The sequence below is a fragment of the Vespula vulgaris genome, chromosome 6 (assembly GCF_905475345.1).
Source record: "Vespula vulgaris chromosome 6, iyVesVulg1.1, whole genome shotgun sequence".
NCBI lineage: Eukaryota > Metazoa > Arthropoda > Insecta > Hymenoptera > Vespidae > Vespula > Vespula vulgaris.
This window is the reverse complement of record NC_066591.1, coordinates 897,553-911,671: the sequence shown is the minus strand read 5'-3', so window position 1 is coordinate 911,671 and position 14,119 is coordinate 897,553. Positions and strand designations below refer to the sequence as shown.

Genomic DNA, 14,119 nt, shown 5'->3' with positions numbered 1-14,119 from the left:
TTATTATATATTCGAAATAAGTATATAAGAATATGCATATAAATGGAAAAGTCGTGGATAAAAATTATATCGTTCAGAGGAACTTTTCAATTTTTATTATGTATAATAATAATAATAATGATAATAATAATAATAATAATAATAATAATAATAATAATAATAATAATAATAATAATAATAATAATAATAATAATAGTAGTAGTAGTAGTAGTAGTAGTAGTAGTAGTAGTAGTAATAGTAGTAATAATGATGATGATGATAATAATAATAATAATAATAATAATAATAATAATAATAATAATAATAATAATGTATTGTCAAAAAGGGAAAAAAATTTGTTATAATAATCATAAAGAATTTTTTATCGAACTCTATGTTCTAATACGTCAATTGTTTTCGCGTATTAAGTTATGTGTGTATATATATTATGAAGATTGAAAAACTGAATATATATATGTGTGTATATATATATATATATATATATATATATATATATATATATATACACACACATATTATATCGTCAGATCGCTCGTTTTGTTTTATATCAAGTAGTCATGCATTTTCATTTTTCTTTTTATTTTATCTATATTTTGTCTATATACTATATGTAAAAAATTTATTAACGTTAAAAGGTTTCATGCGTAAAAAGTATATTATATTTTATTTAGAACGCAAATTTGATATAATATATAATTCTCCAAGAGAATTCATTCAATAGAGGACAGAGAAGAAGCCTAACGTATATATATACATATACATATACATACATATATATATATTATGTATGTATATGAAAAGTTTAAGTGCGGCATTTTTAAAAGAAATCTCGATATTGGGAAACAATGTATGTTACCATTTTATTATAAACATTTTTGCTACAGTTGGCTAGATACCGATCACCAGAAAACACTTAGCAAAGCTGTATGTATGTACCTATCTACAGACTGACATGTTCGTGTGTATATGTATGTGTGTTATGTGTGTATGTACGCATGTAATATATAATTTTGTTCTTTGCCGATGCAGAATTGCACAGGCATCGTGTACGTGTGCGCATGCGTGCAGGGTGTAATTTCAACACAGCTGCATGGACAACACAGTTTTTTTTTGTTCATTTTTTTTGTTTTTATATATTTATTTATTTTTTTTGTTTGTTTCGGGGAGCAGATATATTTCTTGGTTGTTTGTTTGTTTGTTACACGGCACTTACATACAAAAAATCACAATACCTCTCCGCTACCACGACCAATTTAATGAATTTTAAGTGTCATCCATTCAGCTATATACAATTGTGTTGTTTGTAATAATTTTACGTTAAAATCATATCATTTTTTTTCTTTTGTTGTTGTTGTTGTTGTTGTTGTTGCTCTTAAACTTATATTCATCTCATGAAAGCGTTAATAATTAATTTATACATTTATTCTCGTTAAAGCAAGCGAGCGGAGGGTCGCGGTGTATGTATAGATTACATTATATAATCACTTTCCTAATAATGTAGGGATATACCGTTTAACGCTATTAAAGAGCCTTACATGTTTAACATTAATAATAATTATACTATCGTAAGGTATATTTCTATGTGTTCTTGTCAGTTTGTTATAACGATCGCATAGATTATTTTCTTTTGTATCGACAAATCACATGCGATCGCAATAACATGAGAATATTGTACTCAATGTACTAACCGTTAATGTAGGAATTAACAGAGAAAGAAATACAAAGAGAAAGAAGGAAAGGAATAAAGTTAGAAAGGGGCGGAAGAAAAAAGGAAGAGGAAAAAAAATGAAAGAAAAAAAGAGAAACAAGAAAAAAGGAAAAAAGAAAAAAGAAAAAAAAAAGAAAAAGAAACGAAAAAACCCTCGATCGTATCCTGAGATCTAATTCTCTAATGATGAAGTCTCTGTGATAGATGCATGTTATAATTACGTCGTCCACCGTATTAACGCGGCTTCATGTGCGAAAAGAAGGCGCCGCACGAAGTTACCCGCGCGTGCACGTGTGTGTGTGTGTGTATTTGTGTATTTATTTAACACGTCTCATTTTTTTTTTTATTTAATTTATATATATATTACACTGTCCTTCGTATTATTGGTTCGTAGGATAATTTCGATAAATGGAACTTGTATGATTATACGTAAAGAGAATAAGTCCCGATGCCCTTTTTCTGTATATTCATCATATTTAAAGTTTCCCAAAGAGATGTTTCGATACAGAACTGCCGGCGTCGATACTTAGTTGCTATCAGTCATTTATGTATATCAATTTGTAACACTGTTTACCAAACACTTTGGCCAATGCAGTGCTATATATGTACGTTGAAATTACTCGACTCTTTAAGTGCGAGTGTTAGAAATGTGAAAAAATCATTGCATTTGTATTTACGTAAATAAATTAGTGTCATTGCCTATCTCATAACATACTTGTTCATTAATCTTAGGCAAATATAAAAAGTTTGATACTTGAATTTTCGAGGTGTATTAATATTCTTGGTATGAGGCTTCCCATTCGATTAATTTAGTACCTTCGTATTATATTATTTACACCAAGTCCCTAGTAATTCGCCTCTACATTTACAGTATAACTTCTAATTTTATTTCATCAACCGTGAATGCTTTTGCGAATAAAAGATTAAATAGTACCATATAGCCAATTATAATACTTAAATTTAATATTATCATAACTTTCGTAGAAATAACAGATCTTGTTATTAATAATAATGAGGTGTTTAGGTATATCCCAACTTTTTGAGAATGAAGTACTTGTGTATTATTCACATGAAACATGAGTTTTGTCACTTGGTGATATTCTTAAATTATGTTAATATATAGCTCTTTTCCTTCTATCTTCGTAGTACTGTATCGAATATTATTTATATTTTATGGTAAAAATAAAAATGTTGTTAATAACAATTATTATGAATTAATTCGCTAATATCTAAAGTGCTGTGTATTTTCAAACTTATAGTATAGATAAAAAAGTAAAGCATCATAAAAATGTTTGAAAAGTAAATGGCTGTGCACTTGCCCAGCGTTAAAATAGTTCGATTTATTATTTGTTACTGTGATTGGTTATAGTGATGATAATTTCTTATTAATAGATCGCTACATATTTTTTTTTTTTCTTTTCACGAGTTATTAGATTTGATAAATTATTTACAGAGATACCCCACTTATAACATTTTAAATACGAAACATAATTTAAGTTAATAGTACTGTGAAAAAATTCTCTGGACATTGTAAGTGTACCGCATGTGTGTTCCCAAAATCCTTTTATATTTCGTCGAAAGGTTTCATAACGACCTCTTCATTTAAACGATACCTTTTTCAGAAGGAAGAAGGCATACTTTTAATATTCTTTTTATTAGGCACATTAAAAATATATTACCATGTTTCCTTTCTAGAATATTTGTAGAGTTACTAACGTATTAAAGAAGAAAATAATATTTGACAACTACAAAGCGTATTAATATAAAGTTTATAAATATATTTATATGTATCGCTGCAGCCACACCTGCAATATCTAGAGAACCAGCAATGCCATATTAATAATACTGTCAGAACTGAAACATGATGTACTAAATTGAAAACTGCCAGAGATCACAATTAGGGTGTGGGTCAAACTGTAAGCAAAATGCTGATACTTTCACTCATTGTCAATTATGCAGATCCATTTGAGAGAAACTAAAAAAAAAAAAAGTTCAAAAACTAATCATGTAGACTGTTGTGTGTAATGCCAGCTTTACACATAAGTTGGTCGGCTAATTGCTCAGCCTTTCTTGAAGTATTACATATGAGCCAACCTAGTTCCATTTGGCACTCAAGAGTATTTCAATATGTATTAGCCATCACAAATCACAGTTTGAGGCTTTCCAAGAATCGTTACAGCATACCTCCGGCACAATGGAAATATATTGGTGATTCGTTCTCCGATGTGTGTCTGTCTTTGTTTCTGGGATGGAGGAATCGTCAAACGAATATTTCTTGGCTATCGGTTTCAGAATCGGAGTCCCAGAAGAAACAAAAGTAAAATTCCTCGCAGGCTGCCATCTGATGGTACTCTTCATGAGGGCGTTATGGGTTGGCGCGGTTTGCTAAGGCGCCCGTGGCCGATAATCATAGCTTGAGCTCGTCTGCAACTTTGCTGGCAATATTTTTAAAACCAATAGAAGTGCCTGAGATACGTTTGAATCTTACACCATTTAAGGAAAGTCGTGGCAGTTTGCAGACTTCTATTTCCCATTGTACTTGACTGTCTGTTGCTGCATCCCCATGCGCACATAATAACAGGAATCTTTCACGTTGTTCGTACTGACATTTATTAGCATCCAATACCTGAAATTATTCTCAGTATTAGCCCAAATTTAAATTATTATTTCTATGCATTTATTATATGTCGTATATACTAGATTATACTCCAATTAACTTCGTTGTAACATACCTTTCGAATTTCGGACATAATTTCATTTGGATCTCGACTACTGGTCGTTTTCATGCTCCAAGTAAAGCGTAGACTGCGTGGTTTAACCTGCTCATCATTAGTGGTCGCTGCACCGCTGTAACAAATGAATGTCTTAACTCTAATAAAAAAAAATTATTAAATAATATGCATCGATAATATTTTCAAACACGTAATCATTATATAAACTGTCAATTCTTAGACAATACGTTGAGATCTTACCATTACAAACTTTAATGATTTTAGTATTTTATTTACTTTTAATTTTACAAACGCAAATGTGTGTTTTATCTTCTTTTTCTTTTTTTTTTGTTTTCGTTCGAGTATGTTTAATAATTCAAACCAAGATTATTGATTAATAGAATTATTTTATAATATTGGAAATGCTACAAATTGACGTAATAATAAATGTAGCAAACTAGAAACATAGATAGAGAACGTATGTAAATTCGGAAATTTGTAAGTTGATCATAACACACGTGCAGTAACATGCAGGTACTTGTCACTGTAATTAAAAATTTAACAAGATCTCTCAATGCAGTATACTTATTTACATATTAATTTTTCGATATATAAGACTCATGAAAATATTTAATACCTCTTTGTAACAGGTTCTCAAAATATTTCAAATATTTTCCTTTATAATGAATATAAGAATAATAATTTCTTCTGTGATTTTGTTCGTACATTTTTCAAATTTTTAATTCAACCTAACAAGTAGTCAATTGTAACATTACTTTTGACATATCAGTAAATAAATGATAAAAGAGAATTGAATAAGTTCAATTCGTATATTATTTATGTTTAATTAACATTTCATTGAATTATCGTTTTTTTCTTTTTTTTCTTCCTTGGAGTAATCCAACAATACAATCACATTTTCTTAGATAAAAATATCGAAGAAAAAACAATTTTCTTTTATCATATTTTTTCAAACTATTTGATGCACTAGAAATACTACAGAAGATTATCACATTTTTGAACGGAAGAAATTAAAAATGATTACATTTGAAGTAGAAAACATTTGAAGAGTTGTTGTTCAAAATCGCCTATTTGCTACTTCTATTTGAATAATTATTTACATATCATATGTTTTACTTTACTTTAGAAAAATTGCGTCCAGTTTTAGATGTAATGCTGAATATGATGATAATACAGCAACTATAAATGTACATTATTTGCAAAAAAAAAAAAAAGAATGACAAAAAGAAAGCATTTGTTGTACAACGGATACGAGAGTATACAATTCACGATTAATGAATTACAATTTTAACAAACATATATTTTGATATTTGCAGATATAACATGACTTTTGTCTATCGAAAATACGAATGTATTTTGCAAAGGAATATTTTCAGAATACACCATTTGTATTATACATTCAACATAGTTTATGAAATTACTTTGAGCAATTATTTACAATATTTAGTTAAAGCAAGTGATGTAAATAATTTGTTAGTTGCTAGCATATATATGTATGCACCTAACTGTATAAATTTGCGATAAATGAACGTACTATTATAGCATGTATTTCATTCTATTACGTTTTAATCGTTTTATAAAACTTCTAAGTTTTTAATTAACAACGACTAATTAACATGATATAAACGACTATAATTATTCTTTTGGCTATGTATTAAAATGCAAAAAGTAGTTCCATGATAGGCTATACAACTTATATATCTTATATTATTAATTTTATCCTATTTTTTCTCAGGCATAAGTAAATATGAAATATTGCTGCTTAAAATATGAAAAAAAAACTTTTGATTATTAGCTCGTGTGATCGAAGCATTAAATCATATAACTCATAAATTAAAGATTGGACGCAAGTTTAGGATAACAAATGCAAAATCAGGATATGGACAGTGGTATTATGGTATGCAGCAACGTACCTCACTACTGGGTGCTTGGGGGGTACGGATGGGTCCATGGGGCTGAAATAACAAAACAAAGGCAGTTGCTAACAGACACTGAACATGATAAATCAATTAAATTTTCATACGTATAACCACCACCATTCTATTAACAATTCGGAATTATTATAAGAATTATGATGTTATTAATATGATATTATATAAAAAAAATACTTGCATTTGAAAATGAAAAGTTTGTCACGTTTGTATAAGAGTGCAACCCTTATTAATATAAATAATTTTCTAAAAATTCGTATCTTCCCCTATAACACATCATACTTCTCATGAATGTGGAAGTTAATATTTCGACCGTTATATACGTCAATTTTTTTCTTTTTCTTTTTTTTTTGTTTTTTCTTATTTTGTTTTTTTTCGATAAATTTATAAATGTTGAGTTACAACAATTACTATGCGAAAAAAAAAGAAAATGTTTACATAGTATGGCCATTACCCCTTAAATGAAGCAGATTTACACACAGCACTGCTAGCAGGATATATATTATATATGTATATATATATATATATATATAATATATGTATATATGTATATATGTATCTATATATATATATATATATGCAGAACAAACACAAAAATAATGTCTTGTGTAAACTAAATATTCCTTTTGATTGAGGATTTAGAAATAAATTGATACAACATATACAAGACAGTTTAAACATATTTATTATTACGAAATTATTACTATCATTGCTTCTTATATATATAAAATTATTAAATAATTTTTCTATCCTGTTTTACAAGCTATTTACTGCCCTCCATTTTACAAGATCTAAGCTAGTACTTTTAAATTAGATTTTGTTTGTTTGTTTGCTTTTTGTTTAAATAATGGAGTGATTATAATTAACCAAAAATGATAAGGATCCTCTGGATGCTTGGACGGGTGCACTGTTGGAGTGCAGCAAACAGCATGGTCCTTTACAGGTCTCTATTATCTTTCATATAAATGCTTTCACACACTGCATACTTTTATTATATGCATATATACATACATATACGACGTATGCACGGTATACATTTATATATGTATGTATATACATATGTATTTATATTTATATGTGTATATATATAGGAGGATCTAACGATTTAATATCTCTTTCATCACTCACTGCCATACATATTAATCTACTGGGTGGCCTTAGGAATATAATATTTTAACTTCTTCTTTTTTTTTTTCTTTACAATATTCTACAATAATTTATATTTTTATATAAGTAAACACAACGAAAATATAGTAAATATTTTATCTTTAACAGTATGAAATGCATAGTGGAAATGTAAGATATTAAAATGTATCAGAGCATAAAAAAGAACTCTCATTGCACAGTCTTGAGTGAAACAAATGCAATATGAATTAATAGGATACATGATCAATGATAAACAAATGCGCGATTCTTTTTAATAATTTTTTGCCGAGCTGTAAAAGTATGTAAGAATTTGTGTGTATACAGCATTATTAATTAATTAATTAATTAATTAATTAATTATCATGCACCTGAAAAAAAAGAGAAGAAAAAAGAAACCATAAAGTGGTATTTTAAACTATTTCGATCTGTTTTCTTGCTAAAATGATATCTAGTAGTAGTCCAAGGCCACTCTGTAGGATTTTATATAAATAACTTTGTAGTAATAATGCTATTTTAACTGCAGAATTATTATATTCTATTATCAAGTTATTAATCATTCAGTTTCTCTTTCCAAAATCGAAATGATTAACATACCAAATCTTCGTCCAGTGAAATGTGCGAAATATACAATATCAAATGGAAAAAGGCACACGTTTTTGACAATCTTAGATTTTTCTAGCTTTTGCGATTATATATTAGGGAAAATCAAACGTACATATTTAAGATCGTAGAAATTTTATACACTTAATATATTTATATTAATTAATTTCCCCTTTTTCAATAGTAAATTATAAAATATCGTTTAGCAAGAGAAAAAAATATTTAATAAAAAAAAAAAAGAAATTTCGACTCTTTTTTTTGTTACGTAACATTTACTATGAGTACATCCTCCGTTTATGTATTGTATATTTCTTCAGTTAATGAGATATATTATTGTGTGATCTCAGGATATATTAATAATCATTAAAATAAATGAATAATGTACTATTACTCATGGCCTTTCTGTGTTAAATTAATATTCTACTAACATAAAATGCTGTATTCAAAATGATATATAAGGATCGAATTAATGTTTCATTAATACAATAAATTAAATAAGATGTGTGAATAAATGTTGAACCATTGGTAATATAATCAAATAGTGTCGTTCTTTTAACTCGATTAGTTTGTTTTGAGATCAATACTGTAGTATTACATTACCAGCAGGTTGTAAAGGGCTGTACACATTTTTATAATATTTACTTGATAATACAATAAATATATAATATGATCTGTCTTGTAATAGTTTACTATTTGATTACACTACCAGAGGATAAATTTTAATTCAAATATATAAGCTATTATTATATTACGAGTGTGCGATTGTTTACACTCGTAATAAAATAAGAAAATAAAGTGGAATTCTTCACATACATTTTACAGTATATCTCATACTTCTGTCAAAAGTGAAAAAAAAATCAATCATAATCCTATTCCTCTTGCACTATACCAGAAAAAAAGTATAAATGCTTTGACTATAATAGCAACTATAAAATATAGTAATAAATTGCAATGAATCAACATGATACAGAAATACCCCCGAGAGAAAATAAAATCCGATATATATATATACGTATATATATCGATTCTTTTTATAATATAATTTACAAGATAAAGATTTAATTTTAAATAATTACGATAGAATTCAGACATTGCGATTTCATACAAATTACTTAATAAATGCAAATATCGTTAATTATATTTTGCACAATGTCTCATTTGTAATATGTACACATGCATAGAATAATATTATTTGTATACACGCGAAGTATACACATTTAATTACTCGATCTATGTTCTTAATACAGAATTAGGAAAAAGAATCAATATTAGGATCTCGTTTTGTTCATTGCTACTATAACATTTTTCCGAGTTATCAAAAGAATCGATATAAGAATTATATATATATAAAATATCATTGTGTATATGTGTGTAATATATTATGAAAGACTGAAATCAATATTGCATCATAAGATCGATATAAAGTCAAACACAAATTCCACGCCATTTTCAAAAGAAAGAATCTATGTTGGATATCAACAAAAATATAACTGACTCATCTCATTAAATTAATTTTATAATACTTTACAATCGTTATAAATGTAATATAATATAATATAATAATATAATATAATAATATAATATAATATAATATAATAGAATATAGTAATATGCATTTTGCTTTTTAAGATCATCCTGGATGATGTTGTAAACAATAATAATTATAACATAGGGAGTACTCTTTTCAAAGATAATGATCACATTCTTTTAACATTTAATATATTATTGTTATCCAACACATTTTCCCCCAAAAATATGCTACGTTGTTATAAGGTGTACATTATTATTCTATATTTCATTTGTAACTCTAAAAGAGAATTCTGAAGAAGAAGAAGAAGTAGAAGTAGAAGAAGAAGAAGAAGAAGAAGAAGAGAAGAAAAAAAAATTAATTAAAAGAATACACAGTATTGGAAGTCGCACTTGGCCATTCAACTAGATTACTTTGCTATTAAAGGTTGTATTGCTGTAGAGTGATATTCGGCACGTAGCTCGCTCTCATTTCTGCTCGAGGGAAACAAGGCGAGACTTCACTCTTCACTTAGGAATCCTGTCAATGTATGAACAATTATATGTATTCTTCTATTTTTACGATTGTCTCCTTAATATTTTGTGTTAGTATCAATACACCATTCTCCAAAGTTGAATTTTCGCTGTTCATGGTGGACAGTATTATGGATAGTTTTATGGATAGTTTGAATTAACTAATAAGCATCTCAATGGTTTTCGAAATATTTCGGAGCGTGATACGTGAACGCATACGTACGTCCTTGTTATACCAACGATAGGCATGGAAGATTTTAATGCATTTTTTATTTTTGTCTTTTCGTTCTTTTCGTTCTTTTTTTCCTTTTGTCTTTTTTCTTTTATTTCTCTCTCTCTCTCTCTCCCTCTTTCTTTCTCTCTCTCTCTCTTTTTAGAAAGACTTGTTCTTGTTTAAAAAAAAATAAAATAGAAAATAAAAAAAATAATTAAAAAAAAAAAAAGAAAAAAAATTTCGTAAATTACGAATCAAATAAAAGTACAATATATAATATTCTTTAAATGAAGGATTTTTTCATTTTCTTTTCTTTTCTTTGCTTTTTTTTTTTCTTTTTTTCTTGTAATAACAGGCACTATTTTCTTTTCGTCTGTTTCTCTTTTCTTTTTTTTTCTTTTTGTTACTTTTTTAATACTCGATTAGACAGATTATATCTTTGATGTTTCTTGTTCATTGCAGAAAAATACATTTACTGCTTATTTAATTGTAAGTGAATACAACATGGGAACATTTGAAAAATTGTTCAAAGGCTAATACTCCACGTCGAAACTCATCTAAATCATCATGCCGTTTTAAACAGATTCGTTAATCGTAATCTTTTCTCTTCTAAGGAAAGTAAAGGTATATAATGTTTATTATGAAAAATGTATAAAAATATAAGGAAGATTACAGTTCTTTTTTTTTTTTTTGTTCTTTTTATCTTTGCTTTTTTTTCTTTTTTCCTTTTTTAGATGATCGACGTAAAGTGCACATAGCAGATTGGCAGGCTGAATTAGAAAAGGCACAGATTTCAGTGCTATATACCTAAGAGTGCATAAGGCGACTTCCTGTATGATGATCTCAGGAAGACTAATTTTTAATACTTTCAATTGTATATAAACTAATCGCATTTATATACTATTTACGCGCGCACGTGCGCGTTCTCTGACATATATTTCATTTCTCAACATGTAAAAGTGTCACTAAAAGAGAAGCTGTCCTTTTTTCTTTCTATTTTTTGTTTTTTGCTTTTTGTTTTTTTTTTATTTCGTTTTTTTTTTCTTTTTATTTGATGAACCACAGAATAACAGAATTGAATTTCACCGACCATCATCCACTGATTCAATGCACACTTTCGTTATACGACCACTTCGAGTGTCGATGATTTGTTTTATTTAAGTATGTCGAACATGCTCAATTTATGTAAGACAATCAGCATACACATGATTGTTAGGACTTGTATCTGTATGGCCTTTTTGCTTGTTGAAACTTCAGACGAAGCCAAGTTTATTTTGTTCACGTCCTGCATCATAGAATATATACTAGTATATAAATTAATTAGTGAACAATAATTTTATTGATGCATCAATGGCTATGCTTCTACAAATCCTTATTTATATGTATATGTATATATGTGTGTGTGAGAGAGTATGTGTGTGCGTGTAGATATATATATATATATATATATACATATAATTTTTTCTAATACTCTGTACATATAACAAAAGATGAGTACAGTGACCATTTCATGAAAGTTACAATTTACAGTGGTGTCTGAGTTATATTCTCGTTATTCTGTGGTATCACATCCTCAGTTGTAAGTATTAATGTGTACCTTTATATTTATTATCACTTCTTATTTTCGAATGTGCAATAATAATTACGTCCCATATAAATAATAAATCAAGGATATGCCTCGCTACAATCAAGTCAAAAAGGGATGCACAATGAGTATGCAAGCTGGCCTTAATTCAGCCAAGCAGTACTGTTCATTTTTTTTCTTTTTTTTTTTCTTTTTTCTTTTTTCCTTTATTTTTCTCTTTCTTTTTCTTTTTCTTTTTCAATGAGCTTTAAGGATCTACACAATGTACAAATAATATTATGGAAAAAGTGATACATGTTAACTATTTATAGACGATTATATTAAAAAATAGAAAAAATATACAAGAGGATGAATTAATTGCAATTGTTCCTATAAAAGTAATTCTATAGAGTGAAAAAGAAAAAAAGAAATGAGATAAAAAAAAAGACGAAAAGAAAAAACGAAAAAAAAAAAAAGAATTAAAATATTTTTACTCAGACTTTAACTAAAAGGTGCTAAACTTTATAAAGCATATATTTATGGGACAAACAAGCAATACAGACGGATGAAAGTGGAGACGCTTGAGGATGAAAATGGTACGTATATATGCATATACAAGTCAATAAAACTAGAAAAAACGGAATATACATGAAGAACTACATGTTTTATGGCTTTCATTGATAATGGTCGCTGCTGGCTCATCAAATTATAGGTAATAATAGTACTGTGTAGTTCTTATAATATTTATCATAACAGTATATAAATTTCCAGAAATACATAGTCATTGTGCATCCTTAAAAACAAAAACATCATCTAGCATGCAAATGATAACTTCAATTCATATATGAAACTATAAGGCTTTTTTTTTTCTTTTTCTTTTTTTTTTTTTTTTTAAATATATTTGTGGTAAAACTTACCGTTTGGAGAATTTTGAAGACAACTTGGAGAAAAAGGACGGCCTTGCTAGGGGGCTAATCGCATTTGTGTCCTGTGTATGTGTATGACCCTGCAATTTTTATAAACATTTGTATAGAGAAGAAACAAGTTGAAGAGCCATAAAAAGTTACGATTAAAAAAGTAAAAAGTGATATTTATTTGTACATACTAGTATATTCACGAGAGTCTAAATGAAAGATACAAAGGACATTTTATATTTTATTATTTTTATTTTTTTTCTATTATCTAATTTTTGTCTTATATAATACATTTATTATATATACACATATATACATATACGTATATACACATATATATGTATACGTATACTGACCTGAGTATGAGTACGTTGTGCTCTGTTTTGCCCAGAATGGAACGTACTACGGCTTGGAACATTTCGTGGAAATGCCGGTGTTGTTGGTGTTGCCAGTCTATTGCTTGGAGGTACACCCAAGCTAATAAAAAATATTTATTTTACAGTGAATATTATTTTTTTTGTTCTTTTTTGTATATTCTTTCTGATTACTATGCTTTATTTATTTGTCGTATATTTTATTGGATTCTTACACATTGCGCATAAAAATAAGTCTGTGCAGAAAATTTGTATATATATATATATATATATGTGTGTATACATATATACACACACACATTTTTTTTTTTATTCTTTCAGAGACAGAATAAATAATATGCAGAAGAATAATTAGAGAGGACATATTCGATCGAGAATCGAATATGTATTTATTTATAAGTTTACAACTGTCATGGAAAGCTTTGCTATAAAAATTCACATATCAGAAAAGCAACATTCCATGTATAGATATAACAGAGTATAATGTAATATAAGCGTATTTAAGATATTATATATTTAGTTTAGATATTTTTTTTTTTTTATTAAAAACTATATTTATCATATTCATACATGCATCAATAAATACTTCAAAGAAGTCAAACGAGATCGATTAACCATATCCTATTAGAAATTTTGAGAAATGAGGATGGAAATAGTCATTTTCCTATATAGAATATTTGAGTTTTAAAACTTTGAAGTACTTAGGTATTAGTCGGTGAAATTGCTATTCACGTAAATATTATTCGTTATTTATTATTTTCAAAAGAAAAACATTGATTTTTATTATATAATTTTCTTTAGGATTAACACTTTCAATATTGTGAAACTTTTTGAAAATATAGCATAACTAAAAATACTGTACCATTGCATACATGCATACTAACTAATGATCTAGT

At 27.5% G+C, this 14,119-nt stretch overlaps 1 protein-coding gene across 25 annotated transcripts in view; it reads right to left on the bottom strand.

Moving 5' to 3' along the window:
• Positions 1 to 835: 835 nt before the first annotated feature.
• Positions 836 to 14,119, bottom strand: part of LOC127064604 (serine/threonine-protein kinase MARK2-like) — a 77,828-nt gene continuing 64,544 nt past the window's right edge. For 17 of the 25 annotated variants that reach the window (XM_050995883.1, XM_050995906.1, XM_050995903.1 and 14 more), the window contains 5 exons: positions 13,206 to 13,326; positions 12,853 to 12,941; positions 6,354 to 6,395; positions 4,441 to 4,555; positions 836 to 4,334 (listed from right to left, as the gene is read on the bottom strand). In XM_050995883.1, coding sequence (XP_050851840.1) covers positions 4,116 to 4,334; positions 4,441 to 4,555; positions 6,354 to 6,395; positions 12,853 to 12,941; positions 13,206 to 13,326 — 586 coding nt within the window. In that variant the 3' untranslated portion in view covers positions 836 to 4,115. Of the gene's footprint in view, positions 4,335 to 4,440; positions 4,556 to 6,353; positions 6,396 to 7,033; positions 11,657 to 12,852; positions 12,942 to 13,205; positions 13,327 to 14,119 lie in introns of those variants that run through there. The other 8 variants (XM_050995889.1, XM_050995895.1, XM_050995893.1 and 5 more) reach the window with 7 other exon arrangements.